The sequence below is a fragment of the Symphodus melops genome (genome assembly GCF_947650265.1).
Source record: "Symphodus melops genome assembly, chromosome: 4".
NCBI classification, from domain to species: Eukaryota; Metazoa; Chordata; class Actinopteri; order Labriformes; family Labridae; genus Symphodus; species Symphodus melops.
The window spans coordinates 13,207,504-13,232,590 of NC_136694.1; the positions used below are offsets into that span (position 1 = coordinate 13,207,504).

The 25,087-nt window shown below is 40.3% G+C and overlaps 3 protein-coding genes across 3 annotated transcripts; 1 reads left to right on the forward strand and 2 right to left on the reverse strand.

Annotated features, from left to right (window-relative positions):
* Positions 1-1,340: 1,340 nt before the first annotated feature.
* On the forward strand, positions 1,341-3,265 carry msx1a (muscle segment homeobox 1a). Its single transcript, XM_079342383.1, has 2 exons — positions 1,341-1,872; positions 2,072-3,265. The coding sequence occupies exons 1-2, from the start codon at positions 1,437-1,439 to the stop codon at positions 2,485-2,487; spliced, it is 852 nt and encodes a 283-aa protein (XP_079198509.1). The 5' UTR covers positions 1,341-1,436; the 3' UTR covers positions 2,488-3,265.
* A 6,502-nt stretch (positions 3,266-9,767) lies between these two features.
* Positions 9,768-12,031, reverse strand: LOC306822955 (cytokine-like protein 1). The gene is made up of 4 exons (XM_079342271.1): positions 11,765-12,031; positions 11,640-11,684; positions 10,606-10,752; positions 9,768-10,506 (listed from the first exon to the last, which is right to left on the reverse strand). The coding sequence occupies exons 1-4, from the start codon at positions 11,909-11,911 to the stop codon at positions 10,405-10,407; spliced, it is 441 nt and encodes a 146-aa protein (XP_079198397.1). The 5' UTR covers positions 11,912-12,031; the 3' UTR covers positions 9,768-10,404.
* A 211-nt stretch (positions 12,032-12,242) lies between these two features.
* LOC306822944 (limbin-like) lies at positions 12,243-24,964 on the reverse strand. Its single transcript, XM_079342257.1, has 23 exons — positions 24,844-24,964; positions 24,019-24,091; positions 23,638-23,780; positions 23,385-23,441; positions 23,076-23,262; positions 22,866-22,966; positions 22,630-22,695; positions 22,370-22,504; positions 22,007-22,146; positions 21,576-21,900; positions 21,219-21,458; positions 20,207-20,382; positions 19,816-19,975; positions 19,539-19,715; positions 19,111-19,409; positions 18,581-18,755; positions 17,794-17,937; positions 17,395-17,622; positions 17,051-17,271; positions 16,862-16,949; positions 16,579-16,754; positions 13,262-13,363; positions 12,243-13,059 (listed from the first exon to the last, which is right to left on the reverse strand). The coding sequence occupies exons 2-23, from the start codon at positions 24,038-24,040 to the stop codon at positions 12,639-12,641; spliced, it is 3,783 nt and encodes a 1,260-aa protein (XP_079198383.1). The 5' UTR covers positions 24,041-24,091; positions 24,844-24,964; the 3' UTR covers positions 12,243-12,638.
* Between the last annotated feature and the right edge of the window lie 123 nt (positions 24,965-25,087).

Genomic DNA, 25,087 nt, shown 5'->3' on the forward strand with positions numbered 1-25,087 from the left:
TGTGGCCCCGACGTCCCATCGTTGTGGGACAGGTAATGAAGAGGATTCGTTTGATATGCATCTTTAACACTTCCTCAGACATAGATTTAATGAGCATCTTGGGAAACATTGCACCCAGGAATCCCTTTGAGCAACAAGTGGGCGCTGACCTTTCCTCCTGAGGACTTATACACCGACCTACGCTCATTTGAATAGATGGAAATGTCGTGCGATCGGCGGAGGGAAAAAAAGCAACGTTTTCTCTGGCTGAATGGCTCAGTGTCCCTGGGCTAGGGCGGGTAGAGAGAGGGAGGAGGCGGTGCTGCGATCTCGGTGCGGGTTCAACTCCTTCAATAGTCTCGATCGCTTTGATCCATGCGCTGCTGGCGCCTAAAAACAACATAACTTGTCTGCCCATTAAAGAGACTGACAAATCGTGACAGATTGTTTAGGCTTGGCAATTAGCGACGCAGACGATTTCCCTGAGAACTGACTGCAAGGCGAAAAAGGTTGATATTTAATTTGTGATCTTATTCTCTATACTAAATTTAAAAAAAGAATAAAATGTAATCCAACATTACGCGTGAAACATATTCAGCCCTTCAGCACATAAATCATTCCATGCATCCAATAATAACAAGAAAACCCCTCTTTTTATGGACTGCAGATAATAAAGCTATGAGGTACGGCCAGGTAAATCAATGACAGTCCTGGCTTCAATCTCTGCTTGGCTCCAAGCTTTCTACGCCCCCCTCGCCCCCTACCTCCCCCCTCGGACTCCACTTCATTTTTGACTTTAATGGATGTAGTCAAAGGGGAAAAATCCCAGTGACCCCTTTCCCCCAAAGCTCAATAATTACCCCTAAATGACTGTAAAGGCTTGTGTGTTTCAATCTGATTAGAGCCCCGCAGCCATCAATAAATATAAATATAAAGTGGGACGTTAAACTGTTGTGCAATATATGAAAGACTGACTTTAGAGCATTTAGCACATGGCCATGTGAGTCATGACATGGATCGATATGAATAGGTGAACAAGTTAAATGCATTAACGTTATTACAGTTTCAAACATGTAACAGAAATAATAGTCCTAATTGTAAAAAGTGAACAATAAATATAATTCAAGGACGCTTTGTTTTGATTTAGGCTATTCTTTATCACACTATGGTATCTTAAAGTGCTGGTGTATTTGTTGTTGACCTGAAAATGATTTAAAAAAGGAAACAATCGCAAACTTTCTCACTTCGTTCTTTTGGCTAGAATGACACGCCCACCTGGTCCCTGATAGGCCGTATCCCTCTCCACGCCTGCCTTATTACAGCCCTGCACTCCGATCTGGTCACATAAACATGAGGATACCGTCACCTTAAGGCGCACTGTGCTAACTTTGTACAACACTTCTTTCCAAACCCACGAGAGTCCACGCATCACCTCACTCGTTGCCAGTCGGACCTGTATGGCCCCATCGATCGCTATGTCAGCTATGATTGCTGCTTTGAAAACTGAAGATCTTCCTCCACGCGCAGCGCTCGTCAGCAGAGGCGACATGCAGACCAGTCTGAGCCCCGCAGAGGAAACTGTGAAGCCTAAAGTTGCTATTTTGCCCTTCAGTGTGGAAGCTCTGATGGCTGACAGGAAACCCAGCAGAGAGGTGACATCCCCGGGTGGCACCACGTCGGTTCCTGGGACTTCTCAAGCGCTGGGGAAGAGCGCGAGGATGAGCTCGTTTGGTAATCTGGATAGTTCTGTTCCTGGTTTGGCCATGAGCTCGAATTTTTCAGCTGGGGACATCATGAACATGCCAGAAGACGTGTTGATAAAACCCGAGAGCCCGGACAGTAAAGACAGGACGTCATGGATGCAGAGTCCTCGGTTTTCTCCAACACCCCCACGTGAGTTTAGAGTGAAAAAAGCCTCATAATTAAACAGTTTCAGTATTAAATGTGAACTTTTCATAAGCCTAAAACCCCGTTTTTACTTTTGTAGAAAATGAGTTTCTTGCATACTGCATTACAAAACCTTAATTTTACGAGGGTCTGACATTACGCAAGAAATTGAACGTTTAAAATTAAAGTTTTTTTCATCCTACAGGCAGATTGAGTCCACCGGCCTGTCCTCTTAGAAAACACAAGACGAACAGAAAGCCACGGACCCCTTTCACCACGTCCCAGCTGCTTGCCCTGGAAAGAAAGTTCCGTCAGAAGCAATACCTTTCCATCGCCGAGCGCGCGGAATTCTCCAGCTCCCTTAACCTGACGGAGACCCAGGTCAAGATCTGGTTTCAGAACAGGAGGGCCAAAGCCAAGAGACTGCAGGAGGCAGAACTGGAAAAACTGAAAATGGCAGCTAAGCCCATGTTGCCTCCAGCGTTCGGGATTTCCTTTCCGCTCGGTGCTCACGTGCCCGCGTCCTATGGATCGCATCCGTTCCAGAGGCACTCGCTGCCGGTTTCCCCAGTGGGACTGTACGCCGCTCACGTCGGATACAGTATGTACCACCTCGCCTGACAGGACCATGGGCACAGAGAGACACGGTGTGGTTAAGGACCAAGGGCACACACATGGGGACACGGTGGGGTTAAGACTAGATTCCGAGGGCCCCGAAAAAGAAAGGGGGCCGTTTGAAGAGGTGAAGTGACTCTTTAACCAAATAAAGAAGCATTCTGATGGTATGCTCATTCTCACATCTTAACAGACCCCCATGTGAGGACCCTGACGTTAATTCACTTATCTTGACCTCGTCAGTAAGAGCACACACTGCAAGCAAATAGAAAGCATCCAACTTGAATCTTGTCTGTTTGTCAGTGGACATAAAAACAATAATGCCTAGGAGAATGTGTTATTGCCAGTAAACGTATTTCTGAAAAAGGTCTTAGAGAAAAACTGACTTGAAAATGGACATGTCTGAGGTACAGGGACAGTAAAATAAATGCAGGTCCTTTTACAAGACTGGACAATAGGAGCGTCAAAGTATGGCTGGATACAGCAGGTAAAAAGGTTGCCATCGTGCCAGCCTTACAAATCAGAGACGCAGCTTGACAGTTAGGACCCTGCTGCCACTCTGCAAAAATCATACTTTCTAATTGATTTGCATTATTGCAATGCGTCTCTGAGCTGGGTTACTGAATCCAGTGTCTATGAATGCTCTTTGTGAATTTTGGAGAACCACAGCATTTTTTTTTTATAACAGCACTGTCTGTTGTTGGAATGATTCCCTTCGGAAGGGATATGTGTACTGTAAAATAATGTATATTTGAAGAATATCCTCATTTATATTATGAATATATTTGTGACATAACTTAACAATAAATTGTTTATTCTTTTTTCATGAAGAAATTGTTCGTTTTCACTGACATGCACGGTGCAACAGAACAGGATTTTAACATGAAGTAATAGAAAAGAGCCTTTATTTTAAAAATATTCAAACTTAGGTTCATGAAAACCCTTGGTGGTATTTTAAAATGATTTATTTTAGGAAGAGATTCAGGCTTGTTCTGAAAGCTGCTACTTTCTAAACATTTTGACCACCGAAAAACTTAATTTTGAGTCCTTACTTTACCACCAATAATATTACAAATATAATATCGAATTTGCAGATTTAGTCTTTTGCATATATTTTTGTCCTACAGAATGTCGGGGCTGAAAAGTGAATTTTAACTTGTCATATGTTATTTTGAGGAATGTATTGCTACAGCTGTTGCCTATTGCTTTGAAACAACTAACCTAGATTTTGTCGGCGCCAGCAGAGTTTAGTGGGTGGAGATGATGGTGGGGGACAACCAGTTGTGCTGACTTCAAAACACACTGATAAATAGCCTATTGGAGATTGCTCCTGTGGCCTATTGCTCGTAAACAACAGGAGTGTCATTGTGTGAGTGTTTAGGGGGTAAAGTAAGCCAGGTGACAGCCCATTATAGATGACATGGTGACAAACACATTATCTTATAGAGCTACATAAAGAAAACAATATTTGATCCTGCTGGAGTCATTTTCTTCCATCAAGAAGAATTAGCTGACAAAACCGGGATCAGATGTGAGGAAATTACAGGCCACTCTGCAGCACTTTTAAAAGCTTTCTCTGCAGCTCTGTGCCATTCATGCAGGGGTTAAACTGGAGTAAAATAATTGCTGTAATGAGCAAAGGCAATCTGCCGCAGACGGAGGCCGGCTCCAGTGAGGCTGTAGCTCCAGGCAAGGCGGAACTTTTATCATTCCTAAAATGTCAACGGGGGACTGGGACGGGCAACACTTCTGCTCTGTGCGCTTTGATTTCCTGCTGCTCTGCGCTGACAAGCTGCTGTCCGAAACACACCGGCTACTTCATGCAGAATCCGTTTCATCTCACTTTATTACATTTACAACATCATTTCAGTTTACTAAGCCCTTCATTTACAGTGTTTATTCAGAGTAGGCTACATTTCAAGTAATGTTTCTCCACCAAACTCTATTATTTCTTGTTTATTTGAAGTGTTCTTTTATGACAACCATGCATCCGTTTATACGAGGCATGAATCACTCGAGTCTCTGACACCAGCTACGTAAAAATCACACGGATGAGAGCTCCGTCTGTGAAGAAGAGAAAGTTGACACAAAAGAACCAAAGGGGATCCCTCCATTATGTCTACTCTCTCAGTTCTTTTGTCAGCCGGGCTCTCCATCTTGCCTGGAGCTAAATAGAAAACAAAACTCTCTACTTTATATCATCCTAAAGATCACAGGAGGCTGCTTAAAAGCTATTGATCCCAAAGAAAGGGAAAATGGGTTATTAGAAGTAGCCTAGAAGTTACAGCACGGATGAAGGATTGTTCAAGCGGAGGAGGCAGCGGATGAATGATAGAGGGATACGCTGTGGGACTATTTTAAAGTGGATTGTTACGTGTCAAATGTAGCAAATATTAGTAATACATTTCCTTAAAAGACACTTATTTTAAATAGGAAATTAGTATTCGGGTTGGAGTCAATAAAAAAAAAAATCAGAATTTTGTATCTACTACGCTCCATTGCATTAAAAAAATGAAGCCTTTTCACATTGAGTTTTACCTATTAAATCTGGGTAGTTTTAAACGTTTAATATAATTTGTTGTTTACCCATACACACTTTATCCTGCTGGTAAATACAATGACAATCAGCTTTATCTTTTAAATCAAGCAGAAATGATTTCGCCATTTTAAGATTTGACACGTGAGCTTATTGAAGTTGGAGCCTATCAGAAATGTTTGATTTTACTTTGGTCTATTACCTTTTTTTAAACTCTTCATATGACTTGATTGCAACAGCGTCGATATATATGTATTCTGCATAATGAATTATTATAGCACGGCTGTCGACAACTCCATGAAGGCCATTTCTTTCTCCACAGACTAAGTGTCCTTGTGGTCTTAATAAAACAGGTTTAATGAAACATTTGAACTGCGGGGAAGACGTTGACTTAAGTGGAATCAGCCTTTAAATTGGCTATACTTTAAATTAAAGCACATACAACTTTCTTTCTGAGTTGACTTAAACAACCACAACACCACCTTCTGTTCAAAGTCGGTGTAACATTAAAATGCTGAAAGCATTGATAACTTATAAATTAGCAGTCTGGCCTGTAAATAAAATGCGGTCAAAACGCGTAACTTCGATTTCATCCTTATGAATGAACCCATTGAAACAAGATCATCATGGCCCTGAGCTGAACATTATTTTGGTCTCTTCCATGTTAATCTGCACATACAAACCTGCAGACAACAGCGATACATGGTTTGAATAAGATAATTGGTTTGTTAAGATAAGGAAAGAAAACTCTGGAGGGAAACACTTTGTTCTTTGGAAATGGGAGGATGTCTTGGTTTACTTTATTGCGACTTCAAATAAATAAAAAACATTTTGCCGCCTATAGGCCTACGCCTAAGAAATGTAGGCAAGAAAGCTTATTTTCGATTGATTTACTCAGATTGTTTGATTTGCACATCTTCGCGTAGTCTATAGGGATAAAAAACCCTAAAGAATGACGTCTGGACACATGGAAATCATCAATGGTTTTAAAAGACATGATGCTCAGAGTTTTGTTAAGAAAACCCTACATTATTGAACTATAGCAGATTGTATTGACTTGAATTGTGGGTCTCTTCCTTACTCAGAAAGTTACAGTGGGCTATAGGAGTCTAGAGTCAGAGCATGCTTTAAACACAGTCAGTACTGCTGCGGGATGTTATGCATCAATGTTCACTTAGCAGCAAACAAATATCAGCACCAATTTCTTTCAGCTGCCCAAAGGCCTATAAAATAAATCCCCTGCACAAAACCACATGTTCTCATAGGCCAAGTTTACGGTAATATTAAAGCGCTGACTAAAAAAAAAGAAAATAAATAATGCTGTAAGCTCACAGTAAAAGTCAATATTAAAGGAATAAATTACTCTTTATGGTGTGGACACGGCATACCGTCTTCATGCTGACATGAAACTAAATAATAAACATTTCTCACACCATTATTAAACATCCTGATGAGCTGAATGTGCTTATTCTGAAAATAAAACCGAAGGGATCAACTATAGCCCTTTGTTTAACTGATCCAATTGTTCAGAAGAAAAAAAAAGTGATGACAAAACTTTTTCTTATGTGTTATGTAGTGACATGTAGTGTCCGCTAGAGGGCCATGGTGTCTCTTCATAAAATATCTTGAGCTTGTTGACCTGCTCTTGTTTAAAGAGCTCCACCACTGACCCTTCATTCAACAATGACTTCAATGTGTGAATTAGGGGAACACAAATTATAAGTTTATAAGGTACACTGTGGTCAGTTTTAGTTCAAATGTGAGACTTTTGAATCTCACTCCACACCACCATCCACAGCCAAGTTTACTGAGCAACACAATTACAATAAACGAGAGTGCCAATCAGCTATTGGAAAATAAAGAGGAAACTTCTTTTTATTATGTGCACCACGGATGCAACATTTCTGATAATTTGCAATAAAAAGAGCTTAATGTGATGGAAAATGGAAAATAAACTAAAATGAATCATCACCTGGACTTTAATGTAAACAGGTTTCTGATTGGTCCTTCACAATCACATTTCTAGCAACAAAGCAAATAATCATTTCTGTCACCCTCAGGCTAAGTTATTTTGTTTTTTTACTGAGAAGCATTTAACATTTCTGCTGGTGTCACACAACAATAAATGCTCCAATTATCTAGCCCCCTGCAGTTTGTATGTTCTCTCATTTTGACTTAATGATAGAAAATAATCTGGACTCTGCGGCCTTCTATTCAACTTTATGATAACAACTGCAGTATTGGCACATTTCTTAATGAGCATCATGCTGCTGAATAAAAGTTCAGTTTTTATTTTGTACGATTAGTTAATCAGCAGTGAGATATTCAGGCCTCATGGCTCAGAAGTTTAACAATTCAATAGTTTGTACAAACAGATAAAGCTCAAATTAAACTGCAGGCTGTGAAATGATCAGCATGTGGAGTCCGATTTAAGGAAACCCACATCGTGCTCTGGACGAATGCAGCTGCAAGTTTGTTGTCTTGTTGATATTATTGTGGATTTTAATATTATGATACAAAATGTGCATTTAACATGTAAGTTTCAAATTTATTTTTGTCATTTAATCACAACACGTGTGAATGCTTGACTCCAGTTGCTTTTAGCGACACATAGTTTTACATTTTTGAAACAAACAATTTAAGATTATTTATGAACTGTAGCTTCAATTTGACTCATAAACAAATTAAACACACTTCACCTGATGTGGCAATTTAAAAATGCCACTTACAGCGCCACCTTGTGACAGACAGAGAGAGCGTTAAAATCCCTCTGAGGATAAACAGTATAGCTGACAGCACACTGATGACAAACAAAACTATGCAAAACAATGAAAATAGTATTGTCACTGTCTGAAGGTCCTGGTCCAGGATCAGCACAGCAAAATCTATCAAAACAGCCATTAGAAAAATGAAAAGCCTCATGTTAATCTTTAAGTTATGTTTTGTTATCTAAACACAACATCCACATTAGCAATATCAAGTTGAAGAAATTAATGAGAAACAATACATCAACTAAGGTCCAGAGGCTCCCTGGGATGCTGTCTTAATTCATGACATTAAGGAATACATTTAGATTTAAGTTCATTTTCCTGTCTATAGACGATAAATCTTTTTTTAAGAAGACACATCGTTGTGAAATAAACAGGTGTCATTGTTTGAACTGGTGGTGCATGAAACTGAAAATCTTTCATAAATTATCATTTATCTGTTGTCAGACAAGTGAATAAAGAAATCAGCAACACAGACTTGTACATAAGGATAATGTTTCTTTCATTAAATCTATTACTCTGTGGCAGCCAAGTCATAATGGAGGGGCTTGGAGCCTGGATTTTTTTGGTTATTCTAAGCCAAGTGAACTGTTCGACTTTCATCAACAGGTGTAATCAGGGTGAAAATGCACATCAGCTGGAAAAAACCCCCACACTATAATGGGGAAATGCTTTCTGCGTTCTAAAGGGAATACAATAGAGAAAAGAATAAAAGAGGAAAAGTTTACATAATGAAAGTCTATAAGGCACAGAGATGTATACAGTACTGTTTGCAGCCACCGCTCTGTATGCAGATGCCAGTGTGGCCAACAGAGAGCAGCAGAGGCCGTGAATTTAATCAGACAGGCAGACGTTCCAAAATCCAACAAGTCATTACACCGTTTTCAACAGAACACATACAAGACCAAAGTAAAGCTTGGTATGGTTCATGTTGGATGAAGGACGAGGGCCCGAAACATTACATGTGTTGATAACTCCCAATGAACATTAACTGGAGCAGCTTCAGTGTCTGTCTTTTGATGTTTTTTGTCCAGCACTCAGTACTAAATGATTCAGATGTCCCGTTTGAAATGTTAGTCTTTTATGTTATAACATAAAATGACTACACGTAGAAGCGGCTGTAGTGTACATTGCAAGTCAGTCACTGATAGTTTATCTGTGTCCATTTTAAGACACAAAGAACATAACGCTTTTAATACATGTGTTTGAGTCCAGCAATGACAGGTGTTGATTGTAACTTTCTGACTGAACCAAATACAGATCAGCTTTGACTAAACAGTAATTATGTTGTCTTGCTTGGATTCTTACTTGTCATGGAACTTTTATTTGTGTTTATTTTGAATTGTTATGATGTAACTCTGGTTGCCTAGCTGAATATGTTCTGTAAAAAGGGTATACAGTTTAGGCACAATTACAGACTCAGACCAAACCTTTTCAATTGGCTCAATCCCTCAATGTATTTGATTTGTCACTAAGAAATAACTTGTATTGTTTTTTTGTGTGGTTACAGTGAAAATAACCTCACTCACAGTGGTGTAGTGGTGTCTAAAGAAGTGGCTATACTCTATATTTTTCCCCCAAAGTTTTTTTTTTTCAGTTGCCCATCCAGCAGAGGATTAACATCCTTTATTAAAAACAGTGACAACAAAGACCCCACTTGAATATAAAGTCAGTGCATACCATAAAAAAATTATAGCATATTTAGAGATCGATAGATCGATCGATAGAAGTGGGTATACCCCATGGAGACTGAAAAATAAGTGAGTAAACTCTGTATAACCTGCACTACACCCCTGCTCACTCAGATACAAAAGTAGATCTTGCTGATTCACAGACGCTCTCATTTGTTCTGTTAATTGTGAAGTATAAAAAAAATACAAATTGATACATAAAGATAACGTTTATTAAAAAATTAGCCATTTATAAATTGCCCAAAAGTTAACTTAAAAACAGAAGATTTTTCTCTGTCCACAACAGTTAGGGCTCTACTATTTGATATTCATCCTGCCACAAACCTTGAAAGTTTTCTCATGTTCAGCTACAGAATAAGCAGCACTTAAGTGTTACTCCTTCGATATGAAACGGGAATCAAATCTATATTACAAAATTGTGTCAGGAGCCAAGTACACAAGCATGTACTCATGACATTTAGCTCTTATGTAACATTTTGAACCACCATGTTCAACCCTTTTAATGTCTGCAAAAAAGCTGCATAATGCCTCTTTAAGAAATGTTAGTCAGAGCAAGGGTTATGGCAACACAACATATTTCTCTTAATGACACACTGAGCTTTGATCAGCTCTGGTAAGCAAGCAGCAGTTAAGCCAACTCACAAGCATCTCTTATTGGTTTATTATTTCAAGGTTTTCATCGGCATGGCTGGCATTCAGCAAATTTCCTGTGGAAAATTCTGCACTCCTTGCTGGAATGTAGCCACACATGTACACTAACATGAGTGTGCAGCTACAGCAGCGCCATCTCCAACAGCACTGTGTGTTTGACTAATAATGTATCCAAATGCAGTGCACATTGGGGTTTATATTGCACTTGCTTTACTATACTATATACTGCTAGTGTGTTTTTTAAGGAGTGTACGTGAATGAATGAATGAACGTCTGCTCATCTCTCCTCCTGGAGCAGCTGAAGTCTGTCCTCAGCGTAGTGAGGGCTGCTGTGTCCAGTGTCGATTGCCTCACAATCGTCTGTGAAAAACACCAAGTCCTGCAAATGATAACACAAAACACCAGTGGCTCAGTCTTAAGAGCATGTAAACGAGACTCTTCAGGTGAAAAATACAGCTTTTGTTTCAGGTGTTCTTACCCTGTAACACATTCTGGTGATGATGGTGTACAAGTTCTGAATTTTTCGTTTCAGAAGCACCATTCTTGGACGCTCTCTGCAGTACTGGCTCGGATGGTTTAGCACCACGTAGAGAAAGTCCCGGAGTTTAGTTGTGACACATGAATTCTAGACAGATAAAAGACAAAATGAGCCCATTCGCTTGACTTCAACACTTCAAACAGTATATCATGCTTATCAGAGATGTTTATATTTAACAATAAAAAATAACTATTCTGACAAAAAGATCAATTATCTGTTCAACACTTTTGAATCATAAAACCTTAAACATACATCACCCAAAACAAAGGAAGATTGTGTTACAAAATGTAACCCATATGGAAATTATGACTGCAACCGTTTTCTGTTTCTCTTTCAGTTGCAGAAAATGGCTGTTGTACATCAATACTTGAGAAGACTTTTAAAAAAGATATGGAAAAGTTTTTTTTTCTCTCCTGTGACTGAAGAGGCTAAACATCTAGGTCATAAAAAAGTGATGTGCGAAAAAAACAGTAAGACCCCTTTATGCATGACAGTACAGTAGGGCTACACAGAAATATTGTTATGGTGATACAGCATGCGCATTTGGAATGAACTCATTGCAAAAGTGTAAATTTATTTATTGTATAGAACATATTTTTTCTATATAAACTAGCTATACTTCATCACTCAGCATGTGTACATTGAATTTGTTGGATCGAAGCATCTGTCCAATGGCCATGCTTTTAAACTATTTGATGCACTCCGATGATATTCATTAATTGCTGCCAATACAACCTACAGCGATAAATAATGCTATTTGGCTCGGGGTTTGTGTTTGCAACATGCAACATGTTGCAAACACAAGTATTGTGGAAAACATGAGCAACATTACAAATACAACCTGCAAGTTATTGTTAATATGCATTTCATATTGTTTTTTTATGATATTCAACAATGTTACCCCGCATCGTGTCTCATACATAGACTGTCTCATATCGTGCAGGCTTCAGTAGCCTACATTGTTTTTGACTTACGTGCACATCGAGGAAGATAGCTGGCAGAACCTCAGCACACTGTTTCTGTAAACAAAAAACATCATCATTAGGGCACATACCACGGGGCCACCAGAGTCCTCAGCTGAGTCTGACAGCAATCTCACCGTGCGATGGTATGTGTGTATCTTATCCAGCAGGGTCATCACTTCTTTGCTCAGGCCCAGAGCTCGGGAGTAGCAGGTCGGAGGCGCGCACTCCGACAGCCACACAAAGCTGAAGAAACACACGAGAGCGGAGAGTCCCAGCCTCATGTCGGATAATCTGCAGCTCAGCACCGCGTCAAGCTGCTGCCACTGTCAACAGGGTCTCAAATACTACAGACGACGACAGGCAGCAGTTTTATGAGTAGTGGTCGAGAAAAAAAAACCCGATGGATGATGACGTGGAAGCGCAGAGGGTGAAGAAAACAACCAGGGTCTGCGATGTACTGGAGAGCCTAAGAACTCTGTTCCTGTTAGCTCCAAATGCCAGAGATAACAGATCTTCTACAGGTCATTACACAGGAAAACAATCATTCAACTCTTTTTCACCGAGTGTTCTGGCTTGTTGTTTCATAAAATATAAATCAATATGAACAAACGATCAAAGGGAAGAGTAACACGTTTATTAAGATGTGTTCAAACTGCTTCACAGAGGACTCCAGTTTTTAGTACCTGGTATATAACTTCCTCATATTTGGTGGTTGTGAACATGACTAACAACATATTAGTTGACATTTTTCAAAGCACTCGCCCCTCTGTAAAGTCTACAGTTTATGAATCATACTCTATGTTTATAATGTTTAAGATAAACAGATAAAACAACCTTAAAAATATTAGAAGTCAGCTGCCTTTACATAAAAAAACAGAACCAAATTTAACATACATTGAGAATTTTCTTTTACTAAACAGCAAAACTATTGGTTAATTTATTATCATATATCAATGTCATAGCCTCTTTATAAAAAAAAAAATTGGGAAAGGAAAATGTGTTTAGGACTTAAGGTAGGTCTGATGGAGCCACGGAGCTTCTCTTAAAATTGAGGAAATTTCTTTTCCGTTTCCTTGAAGGTGCACCCGTGTGGTCACCTGTCTCAGGTAGATCCCGAAACACAAACAATCTTTCTCCAACAGCCGGGACATTCAGTGGCATCATGTCTCCCTCTTCTGCGTGGTCTATTGTTTCACTGACATTGTCCACAACACTTCGTACTGCGGTGTCTGCAGTGTCCTCATGTTGATGTATGACCACCTTTTCAGACATAGGTGGTTTATAAATAGGCTGCTGTGCTTCATGAAGACTGTCCTCCTTTCTGTTCTCTTTAACCAGCAGAGGTGCTACATCTCTTGGAAGAGAGTGAAGGGACCTGGGGAGCAGTTTTTCCACCAGATTTTGCCTCTTTTCCTGGAGTTTGTGAGAACTGGAGCACAAAGAAGCTGTTGTTAGTGTGTTTGGAGTGTAACAGTGCTTACCTCATGCATGTGGCAACTGCAGCCCAGCCGTATAATTCATAACAGGCATATTACACACCATTAAAGGATCTGACAGCTGAGGTACAAATGAGTCTGGATGAGACTTAATAGAGCAGCTTGTAGAAAAACACAGAAAGAGGTCCAACTTACCGCTCTTCTTCCAAAGTGGACGTTGGTATATTTTGCATATTTTTATGCACCACGCCTTCTCTCAGTTTGACAGGAAGAAGTCTGTGTGAGCCCCCGACACACCTGGTCAAAAAGTCATCAGTCCATTATGAAGCTTGCTACTGTGTTACAATCTCTGTAGACAGCTAACTTTGATCCACAGTAGTCAGGGATACCAGGCCGTCTGATACACTGCAACACACTTTAATCAGGAGGTGATCTTTTTGATCTGTAACTAGAAGGTAAAATAGATCAAACATGAACACTATCTTTAAAGCTACTGATTTTGATTTTGGCGCCCCCCTTTGGACGAAGCAGTATCTCTAATCTCTTTTCAGATTTTGTATTGTACATATGTAAGTAATGTTTTTTTGTTTGTTCCCCCCAATTTAAACAGTAAAATGCATCTCCCATCAGGAATCTCCGCCTTGAAATTAATAAAAAAAAATATATATATAAATGCAGTTTTGAAGCATGCTGTTAATCCCTCTGTCTGACAGCTCCTCCCCGACATGATTTCATTGATCCATAACAGTTATAGAGAAATAGTCAAGCTCGTCAGTGATGCTCATGTATGTCAAGTCACAAAGAGGCCACATTATAAAAAATGGCTCTAACTTTTTACCTTTTGGGAATATTAGAAACCTAATTGTAAACCTCCAAACCTCTGTTCGTAACTCTACTAGTTGATTTTTTGCATTTATCATTTAAGCTCTCTGAATTATTTTAGTGCATTTTACACTTTTACTTACACACCAGTATTTGCTTATTCCTTTGAATTATCTTAACTTCTTAGAAAAGCCCAGTTTGTTGATTTTAGTAGTCTTGTATTTATCCACCTTCTTATTCTTTGAATGATTCGTTGACCCTGCAATGACTCAATGTGATTGGAAAGGAGGGTTGGCCCCTCCGCGATCTCTGGAGCATAAATAAAGGTTGAATGAATGAATGTTTCATAACCAGCTAAACGCTCCTCACAGGAGCTTGTTAAGCAGCTGAATGCTGCGTGGTACAAAAGATGAGGACAAAGAGAGGCATCCCATCCTTCATTCAGCAGCTTAACAAGCTCTGATGACACAGTATGAACGTTGTTTCCCGTACTGAACTTGCTACTCGACATCCTCTGCATGTAATCATGCGAGGTTCTGACGACGTATTTCAGTCATAGATTTGAATGGTTTTGTTTCATGTTATTATGGTTGTTGATGCCTTTTGTCTCTTTTTAAGCAGGGTTCTTCATGTTGTGCCTGTCATATTAATACAAAGAAAACACCTTCAAAATAATACCTGTATTTCATATCATCCCATGAACAAAGAAAGAAGGTTTGAGGGACAGTTCACATTCCTGTGATAAACAGAACATTGAAATATTTATAATACAAATATAGAAGGTTAAAGATATCATTTCATTCCAATTCATGTCACGTCTGTGGTATTAGTTACGGCTGTTTGATCACATATTACTGAAGCTACCTGTGACCACCAAGTCTTTGTTCACGCAGAGATAGAAGCTGAATTACTCAATCACAGTCCAATTAACAAAGTTAATTTAGGAACTCTAATCTGTCTGAATAATGCTTGCAAGACATGAACTCAGTTTTCTGATTGATTGTGTTTCATAATAGACTGCATTTCTCTGAATAAAGAGATCTGCAAAGAGGAACCTAAAAAGAATCAGAAATCCAGGTCAGATCAACAACTCTCAGCTCCTTTTCCATGAAAGACCTTTTGACAACTGTTCCCATTCTTAGTTTTCACTTCAATCCAATGCGCTTTCGTTGTAGAAGTGTTCTCTTTATTCTGCAAACAAACAAAAGACGGACTAAAAAAGAAGACACTAAAACGTTTCACATATTGTTCCAATCAGAGCATTTTCACTGCCTTGTCCTTTGGCCAGACAGCTGCGATCCAAATAGACATTATTCCTCAGTAGAGTAATCCAAACTCAGCGGGGGCTGACATGTTCCAGTGTTTCAGGAAAGAAGGAAATTAGGAGATGAGTAAAATCATTTATCTCTCCATCTTGGCTCGAGGAAAAGGACCTTCGTGAAACTGTTTCCAAACAATATTTGATTTGTTCTTCAAATGTGAGACAATGCTCCAAGTTACGACTGTCACAACCAGCCGCTGTGTTTGAACTCCACTTCTATTTAATCAGTGACTTCACTCTCTCTAACCACAGAACCATGGAGACTCTGGCTGTCGACTCGGGCGAAACAGTTTGCACTATATTTCATTTGTAAAGAGGGAAAGGAAAGAAAAATAACATGAACTAGTGCATGACTGAAAGCTTTTGTTGGCTCACGCACACATGCTGAAGAAGCAAACTCAAAACAAAGTTTGTAAGTTGGGAGAGAGTAACGGTTTTTGTATGAAGCAGAGTAATTTGATATACAAATGAAGAGCTTAATGAGGGACACAATGTGCTCATCTGAATTATGCTTCTGATAGTTATTATAATGTTGTAATAATCTGACTTGTAAAGTAAAGCACATAAGATAAAACTTTTATGACATGTAGTAAGAGGTTTACAGTGGTCTTTGCTTTTTTTCCCCCTCTGCGTTTATTTGTTGGGTCCTCTGGTGGAAATTGACCTAAGTGTTTTTCTAACTTGTGTTTTTAGTCATAAAGAGCAGCATGTCACGTGTCAGCAAAATAATGAGAAAGAGTCTACTGGCTCTGCTGTAGTCACAGACAAAAGGAGTTGTGCTTCTCTGATATTTCACAGGACTTGGATCTAAAGTGTATTGGATGACGTGTCCATCCTCAGCTGGTTCATGTTTTTTTCACAGATTAATCCTGTCTGTTGCTGCTTACATATTGCCGGTTCCAGGCAGGATATTTACGCCCGTGTTACGCCTCTTCTGCAACGTGCAACACATGGAGGCGCTGTGCTTCCACAATGCCATAAGGCAATGTAAAAACCAAACACTGGGATGTACATATAACATTGTTGCAGATGCAGAAAGTGTAAGTCCAAAAGTCCCAATGACTGTGGTGCTACTGGTTATATGTTCATCCACATTCATGTTAATCATCTTACCAAACTACAAATGATTCAAATATATTCATTTATTTTGAAGTGTATATTTTTCGGTTTGCTTTTTTTTCTAACTCTTTGAACATGTTTGCCACTGATGTCCACCAAAGGACAAGCATGGCTGCCAAAGTAGTCCGTAGGCAACAAATGACATGTTGTCACTTAGTGACGGTGCCCTGTCACGAGTCACGCACAACAACCTCCATTGAGAGAACTTCCATTGATAATGAAGAGGAGTAAAAATGAACCTGGTTCTTACCCCGTGTGTTCCAGCTGTGAAGATGCTGAGACAGGCTGCTGCTTGGGGCAGAGGGCGTCTGTGATGGAGAGGAGTTCACTTTCAGGCAGGGTGGGGAGGAGGAGACGCAGGGCCTCCAGGAGAACCTCGGGAGAGACTTGACTCTGCTTCACCAGCTGAGACGCAAAATCCAGATCCTGTGATGAAGAGCACGACACAGAGCTCCCTTCAGTACATACTCTATGTTCTCTTCTTCCCCTGGCTTTACAGTCGTATTAAACACACAACTGGAAACATGACAGACCTGGTCACAGTTTGCATAAAGTCTCCTCAGCTCCATTTGTTCTTTCAGATATTCTATGGCTTGATTGTTGGCAGTCATTTCTTTCAACCTAAAAACACCACAGAGTTTCAACACTGTAAGATTTATCGGCCTCTGTCGAGCCACAGAATTCCTCTTTGCTCCTGAGATGACACTGACATGCCAGCTCACCTCTCAGCCAACACTGTGTTGACTTCTTCACACTTGTAGAGCGCCCCCTGAAGGATGGACGACATCCTGCAGTCCTGCTGCAGCTGAAAAAGGCTCTCCTCCTCTCCCTCGTCAGAGTCCTCACTTTGTGTTGCGCTTGACTCGACTTTGGACTTGCACATTTTCAGGCCGTCCAGCTCTGCTCTCTCCTTCTGATACTGCTGTTCTGCCTCTTCCAGGCCCTGTGGCAAGAAATAAATGAAACTCTTAAGATCTACAAAGTTCAATGATGAAGTTACAAACGAGGCGATCACAAGCAGCGCTCCAACTGTGTAATCTACAACTAAGAGTCCAGCTTTGCTTACCAAGCAGTGGCTCTGTATACTCTGGGCCATCTCCTGTCTTTCTGGGCTCTTTCTCTCTCTGATCTGCTGGATGAGCAGGCTGTGCAGACTGAGTGTCGCTCTGGATGTCTCCAACACTTTGATTCTCCTCTCAGCTTTGTGGTAGTGGATTGTTGCCATCTGCATAGCCAGACTGTCGGCCTGAGAGCGCAGCTCATCCTCTCTCTCACTCTGCATCCCTTCTTTCACCTGCCAGGAGGAGAACGGACAGATTGTTTACTTTAAGGGGGTAAGGTTTCCCCTGAGCGACAGAGAGTTTGACACAATATCAGATTAATTGTGCCTTTTTTTTTTGTAGTTCACTGACAAATTCCTGAGAGTTTATACGAAAAGACAAAACATATCGGACAACGGCTTAACCTTTTTCATGACACCTTCCTCCATCTCCTTCTCCTTCTGGAACAGTTCGATCCGGTCCTCGAGCCTTTTCTGGAAAAGCTCGAGGTCAGAAGTGTCTGTTTTCTGTCTGGCCTCGCTGGTTTTCCCCTTGGATTGCATACCCGTCTGCAAAAACCACAATAGTTGGGAAATGATTCTAAAAAATGACCCAATGCATAAATGAAACCAGTGTGAGGAGTCTTTTATATATCTCAATAACAATGTGCATTCATCCAGTTGAAAGGAGACTTTTCGTGGTGTGGTTTGGCCTTGTGGTAGCTCCAGCTCTTTTCATATAAAAAACATTTAAGTGCACCATTAACTCAATCTGCTGCTGCTGCTGCTTGATGCACATGAATTAAATTATTTTTAAACTAGAAGTATTTATATCCTTAGAAAAAGTCAGATGTGGGTATAAAAACGTACTTCCATGAAGAAAGGAAGACTACAAGGGAACATTTGTAATCATGTCATTTAGCTCTTAAGATAAACAAAAAACAAACTAAATGATGTGGATAATGAAAAGGATTTTTTGTAATACTTTTAAAATTCAGAACAAAAACAACAAAAAAACTGCAAGCAACATGTATTGATTTTTTTTCCAATTGAATTTGGTTCTTGTTATCCAAACTGAAAACTCATAACTAATCATTTTGTCATTGTAACTTTAAGGAGGTTCCAGCAGTAACCAAATTAAGCAATTTTCTACATGCAGAGTTTAAAAAAATAAAAATAAAGTGAATAAATCAATGTGTGATATTGTGTTCACCATCTGTTGCTCGCTTTCCTTTCTCTGGGCTGCCAGAGCGGTGTGCAGTTTGGTCCTGGAGACGGCGTGGGGCAGCACCAGGCTGCGGTCCATCACAGACAAACACTTTTGAAACTCCAGTTTCATCCTGAGACGGTCATCTTCAGAAAGTGTCAACTGGGATGAACATAAACAACTGAAACACAAGGAGAAAAGACTTTAAACACACCGGGGTCTGAATGTTGGCTTTCATGGCAGAGTTTCTTTTGTGAGTTAAAAATGTGAAACAACAATGTACTTTGGGAGGAACAGTCTGGTGTCTGACCTTTTGACTACCACCTGAAACTCCCCCTTAAGTGTTCAGATCTTGTGAAATCAAACGTAAATGATCAAGATGTTCATATTATCAAGTAGGAGCTTATTCTAAATAAATACATTCATTCATTTGTGTAATCTATCAACCTCTCCCAGAGAGAACCAGACAAACAGGAACACACAGACATCCATTTAAGGTTTGTAAATAAAAGGGCCGGTGTCATCGTCACACTGACCTAAAGAAAGATCTGAAGTTTTCCCTGAGCTCTTTCTGCTCCTGCAGCTCTCTCTCCATGGCTTCCCTCAGAGCCTCCCTGGTGCTTCTTAGGGTGTGTAAAGCTGCCTTTCCTTCCTGGTGCAACTTTTCTTGGCCCTGCAGGAGAGCACTCGTTCCTTGTCCTGCACCTGCCTCTGGTTCTATCTGCAGGAGGGAGCGCTGCGCCCCTGGAGACAACAGTGTTAGCACGGCCTGGTTAGCAGAGGGCTGGATGGCTTTGAGATCTGTTATGGAGCCCTGGATCACACGCATGGTCACCTGTTGGACGGGATTGAAACGGGGAGTAAATTGACCTCTACAACTCAGTGGCTTGTTTCTATGTGTTTTTAGTGCAGTTCTTTTAGATTAGGTCACAAGTGTGCCTGAAGTTTACTGTCTGAGTTTCACCTTGCGGATGTCAGCAGCAGCCTCCTCATCCAGGTTGTTGATGAGCTCTGCCAGCTCCAGACTCTGAGCTGTCAGTAAGTTCTGCCAACAGTGCAGGTGCTGCGCTACGTCGATCCTTCCCTCCAGACCTTTAGAAAGACCTGACAGATCCCTCTGTCTCTGTTTTTGGACCCGCAGCTGGAGGAAAGCAACATAACATTGAGTTATCTTTATAAATCAATCTTCAGTGTTTATCTAGTGAAGGTGTTTGGAGCCTCAGAATGTGTGATCTCCTCACCATGTCAGAGATGAGCTCCCGTCTCTTCTTAATCAGTCCACAGCGCATGGCTCCCCTCTCCTGGCTCAGTGTCTCATCCAGTCTCTTCCTCACCATCACCAGCTCCTTCTGGGACTTCTCCTGTAGCTGCTCTATCTGCTCTACAGGCACAATGCTCCCCCTGGTGGAGAGATGTAGGTAAGACACAGAAAGAGGCTGCCCTGAAGGTTGAGCTAGTGAAAAAAAAAACACTCATAAGTTGTGAGTGAACGTGAGTAACATCAACAGTGTACAGCGTATAACACTTTTGTTCAGGCTTCTGCCGAAACTTATTGTGCTACATTAGCACAACTAATGATGGATGGTAACCAAGCACGTGATGTTATTGCTGGTAACTAGGATGGGCCCTGACCTCCTGATGTGAGTAAACCAGCTGTCCAAACTGCTGGAGGTGCTGGAGAAGGCGTCAGAAATCAGGCAGTTGAGGCTGTGAAGGCTGTGCACTAAGAACTTCCTCTGTGCATGACGCTCAGCTAGCACATAGCGCTGGTTAGCAAGGACAACATCCAGCACCTCCTCAAGCTGATCCTGGACAAAAAAAAAAAGGAAAAGACCACATCATGTCACTTAAAAAAAAAAAAAAAGGTGAAAAAGGCAAATGATGAAGGATGTTTATGTGTTTTGTTGCTCATGCTTGCAGGTGTCTATCTTGCATGTCTGAACAAATATTGCGCCTCGAAGTTGAAAATATTTTTTTGCTTCAGCAACAACCTGTTGAATAATGCTATTACATAGAGAAATGTATGAGCTTGTAATCGTGGCAAAATATATGAACATTTGACACATGAGCACGCAGTGAATGAAATAAATGATTTTTACACAAAGTGCCCCTTTAAGAACACGCTTACAAAGTGCTTCGACACTCAAGCAAAGGAGTACATTAGAAAAAAGTAATAAACTCTAATCTTTTGCTTTGATGGAAGTGTTGGGATGAAGTTGGTTTCAGAAAAGTTACTCATACAACACAACTGCAGTTTCAAACATTTTATTATTATGTCATTACGTTATTAAAACAGGGGAGCCTGTGTGGAAAGGCTGTTGTTGATAACGTTACAATAAAACGCAGAGAGCAGCAAGCACCTGCACAAAAGTCAATAACAGCATTAAAACGTTTCAAAGTAACTTGTGACATCAAACTTTCAATCTTTGCATCTATACGTGAAAGCGGACATCTTCCTCTCTTTTTATTTGATTTTAAATCAAATGGTCCAAAAGTATATGCTTGTGGCTGTAAATATATGATTGCAGCCTGACCATGTGCAATCTCAATGTGGGAAACACGGTCATGAATCATTTACAGAAGAATATGAATTAGTCTGAATTTAAATAGGAAAGTCAGGACTCGGACTCTGGTTTTCTCTTACTTGACAGGTGAAGTAATCGTGCTGAAGACTCTTGGTTGTACTCTTCTCCAGCTCACCCATCCTGGTGGCCTCCTCTAACTCCTCACAGAAAATCTTGTGCAGCTCCACCCGACGCCACTCGATGATCTGCCTCTGGACCTTGGCTGAGGCCTCCTCGTGTTGGACCAACAGGATACGCTGGAGCTGATTCTGGCTCAGCTTGTGCAGCTTCTCCAGGAGAACACTGCAGTGCAGGAGTTCCTGGTGACGGAACGGAGTGGTGTTTGAAGTAAAGGCTCGCTCTAAAAACCTTTTTTAAGCTCAAGCATCAAAATAACAAAAACCAGGCCAACTATGTGAACAACCGATTCTTCTAACCTGTTGGTCCGCATGTTGACACAGCAGCTTCGCCTCAGTCTTCTCAGCAGCTTCTCTGCAGTGCTCTGCCTCCATTTCTTCCCGAGTCTCCAGGTTGCAGCGGCCAGCCAGAGCTGCCATGCGGGCCCCTCGCTCCTCCTTTAGCCGACCCTCCATGCCCAGCAGCTGGCCGTGAAGAACACTGAGCAGCCTCTGCTGGGCCTGGGCGCTGGTCTGGCCTTTGCATCGCAAACTGCTCAGCAACGAGGACATCACATCTTTGTAGATCTGAATCCGGGTGTTCTCCAGGTTATTGGTGGCATGCAGCAGCGTAGACATTTCAAGGCTTAGGGAGAATTGTACAGTGACTATTTGCTGGGTTTGAAAATGTATCTTACATTCATACAGCCAAATAGAGACTCATCTTAATCCATTTTGACAGCTCTACTCACTTCTCCAAAGCTTGGTACATGTTCTGGGGATCTTCCAGAACCATGATGTCTACCATCTTGTCTTCAAATGTTGCCTCATCCTTTACGCTCTCACTCATGTTACAGTCAGCATACTCTGGGTCTGAATCCCCTCGGTTTCTCTAGAGTAAGAAACAGGTTTACATTTTGTACACAAATCGTGAACTCAATCTTTAATGATGTAAAAACAAAGAGCAAAACACACTGAACTCCTTTAATTCAGTTTCAATAAAATAATAGCTCATTGTTCATGTACACAGATAAACATCACTTTGTGTCTAACAGATCAGTGCTTTTTGATGAGACTTTGTCATTCAAATAAAAAGGAAAGAAAATGTGTGATACCCTTTGCTGGAGAAGGTTCAGTCTGGTTCTGGGACCTATCAAATTGATGGCCAGAAATCCTAGTGACAGCAGCACCAATGTGACAAATAAGCCCACAACAAATCCAGCAAAACGGACCCCATGGTTTGGAAAAATCTAAAATTGTGGAAGGACACATCGCACTATGTACCAAAATCATTTGTGGACAATAATTTTTTTTTTTAAAAACAATAAGAAAACATGCAGAGCACTAATCTGAAGGTGAACTGTCCTCAACTCACTCTGTTGGTGGAATTCACCCTTAAAGTCAGATTAGCTGTTAAAGGACCAAACATGCTGACGTCGTTCTGTGGAGAAGAATACTCTGTAAGAACACAATGCTGGGATTGAACTTCAAATATTGACATGGTGAAAAAAAAAAAAAAAAACTTTATTGTAACTAAGTTTCAAGTTTGGGAGAATGCTTTTTAAGGTTAAAAAAGCTGAATATAGCTAGAGAGAAGAAAAGAAAAACTACCTGTGAGGCATTAGAGAATGTGAGAAAAGATGGAAGATCCAGGACTTCACTCTTATGACTCCTGATGTGAGCTGTATAATTGACAATGACTTTGGATCCAGCTGAAAAGGTAAAAAGTATTTTCTGTTATTTAGCGAGGATGCAGCGTACACATTTGAGTAAGTGTTCTGTAGAATTATATATTCACATATAATCAACTCCTAAACTTACCAGACAGAGTATCGATGGCAAATGTCTGGTAGCCTCTTTCCACCACTCTGCCTTCAGTTTTTAGAGGTACTATCCCAGAGATGGAGTCCCTGATCGCCACCTGAGACAGGTTGGTGCCTCCGGCTGGGCCAAGGTTGTGAATTAGGAGGAAGAACGTCAGCTGAGGAGGATCAGTGTTGAGCTTCACCTGACGAACACATGTTGGTGTGATAAGAGTATGAATCACTGGACAATATGTTCATTTACACTTTCACATACACTTCAACTGAAAAAAGATGGTCATCTACTGACACAAGTTTCTTTACAAACCTGTGCACACTTGTGAAATTTGACCCCAAATGCAGATGGAGGTGCTGCACTCTGAACCTACAGAAACATAAAGTGAATGAGAAATGCTCTTGTCTTAAAAACAATATCAGGTAAAATATTAAGTATCAATTTGATGGTTGATCTGTTGAGAGTTTAAGTCCTAACAAACACCACATATTGGAACAAACAAAAAAACAATCTCATTAAGTTTGGACAACTACCAAAGCAATGGAAACACTTGTTTGAAACCCACCTGAGGTAGAGTGTGCCCTGGGTTTATTCTGGTGAGCGTGCTTCTTCTGCTCCTGAAGTGCAACATGTCTGACAAGTAGGTCAATGAGGAGTGAAACGAGTGTCCCCGCGGGCCAGCAGGAGCTGACGAAGACAGTGGACCCTCTAAGGAAAACCACAGTGGCCAGATCAACTCCATTATATTTCATTCAATTAAAAGACTAAAAGTAAGCCATTCAGAGTCAATCAGACATAAAATGATTGTGACTAAATGAATATTTAAATGTGTGGTTAAAACTAAGGTTTAATATTTACCAATGCACAACATGTTGTTAATATAACAGTATGAATATGATATATTTTCTTCCAAGTTGATCATTGATATAAAAAGAAAAGAACAAACCATTCATTATAAGCAATGCCATTTCTTTGAATTTCTGAGCCGAGTCATCTTGCTTTACATGGATCCTGCAGCTCTGGCAATAAAAAAAAAGAGAATTAAGCGTTGCAAATTTCATACAATAACTTTTTATTTACCAAAAGTAAGGGAATGTGATCAGATATTTGGCAAATCAGGGAATACATTCCTTAACAATCGATTTCTTCACAAATTCATAAAGGTGTCTTCTAACATGTATAAAAAGATTATAATCCAACTCCTGTAGGAAAACTGGAGAACGGCTCAAAATCAGGGTACCTGGAACCTTATTAGTGAAAAGGGTCACGCCCACTTTGACATCTACAGTAGCTTTATATGTTGTTTTTAAAATCTCAAATACTTAAAAAAAAAAAATACAGCACCACATTGTTAAATATCTTAGGGGTCCAGGTCTGAGTCTTCTCCACACTCTACTGTTCTTAAAGTGGGGATCGGGACCCCTGGGGGCTCGTGAAACCATTTAAAAAAGTTGAATGATCTAAAATTGCACATTTTACCCTTTACTGTGACAAAAAAAACATACGAATATTTGTTGAATTTTAAACAACTACAATAATTAGTTGTAATGGCAAAGTAATTCTCCTACTGGAGCGAGATTATAATACTTTTATACGTGTTATAAGACACCGCTATGAACACATGTGCGAAGAAATCTATTGGTAAGGAAATGTCTGCAACTTCTTTATACAAATTCATACACATTGTCTGGTTCAGAAACGTTTAACATAATACAATGTTTTTTTTTATTGTACCTGATTCAGATAGTTAGACAGATAGATAGATACTCACCTTCTGTTTCTCCTTCAGATGAAAGGGTGTTAGTGTTGTGTACCATGATGTGTCCTCAGATACACAGTCATGGTATGGCTTATGTCCAGTACTGTACAATAATTCACCGACCTCACGCCAGCTTATATTGTGACACAACCGGGATTGTAACGGAGGTAGAAACAAACATGACTGTTGGATATTCAAGATAAATAACAAAATTGTGACCCCCTTCGCGTTAAAGTGTCCCTGAAGCATTCGTAGG

Coding starts and splice junctions, on each gene's coding strand:
- msx1a (XM_079342383.1), top strand. CDS start 1,437: ATGGCCCCATCGATCGCTATGTCAGCTATGATTGCTGCTTTGAAAACT. Junction 1,873..2,071: donor GTTTTCTCCAACACCCCCAC/GTGAGTTTAGAG, acceptor TTCATCCTACAG/GCAGATTGAGTCCACCGGCC.
- LOC306822944 (XM_079342257.1), bottom strand. CDS start 24,040: ATGGCATTGCTTATAATGAATG. Junction 23,442..23,637: donor CAGGGCACACTCTACCTCAG/GTGGGTTTCAAA, acceptor ATGTTTCTGTAG/GTTCAGAGTGCAGCACCTCC. Junction 17,623..17,793: donor AGGAAGGTGTCATGAAAAAG/GTTAAGCCGTTG, acceptor TCCTCCTGGCAG/GTGAAAGAAGGGATGCAGAG.
- LOC306822955 (XM_079342271.1), bottom strand. CDS start 11,911: ATGAGGCTGGGACTCTCCGCTCTCGTGTGTTTCTTCAGCTTTGTGTGG. Junction 11,685..11,764: donor TACACACATACCATCGCACG/GTGAGATTGCTG, acceptor TTTTGTTTACAG/AAACAGTGTGCTGAGGTTCT. Junction 10,753..11,639: donor CTATCTTCCTCGATGTGCAC/GTAAGTCAAAAA, acceptor TTATCTGTCTAG/AATTCATGTGTCACAACTAA.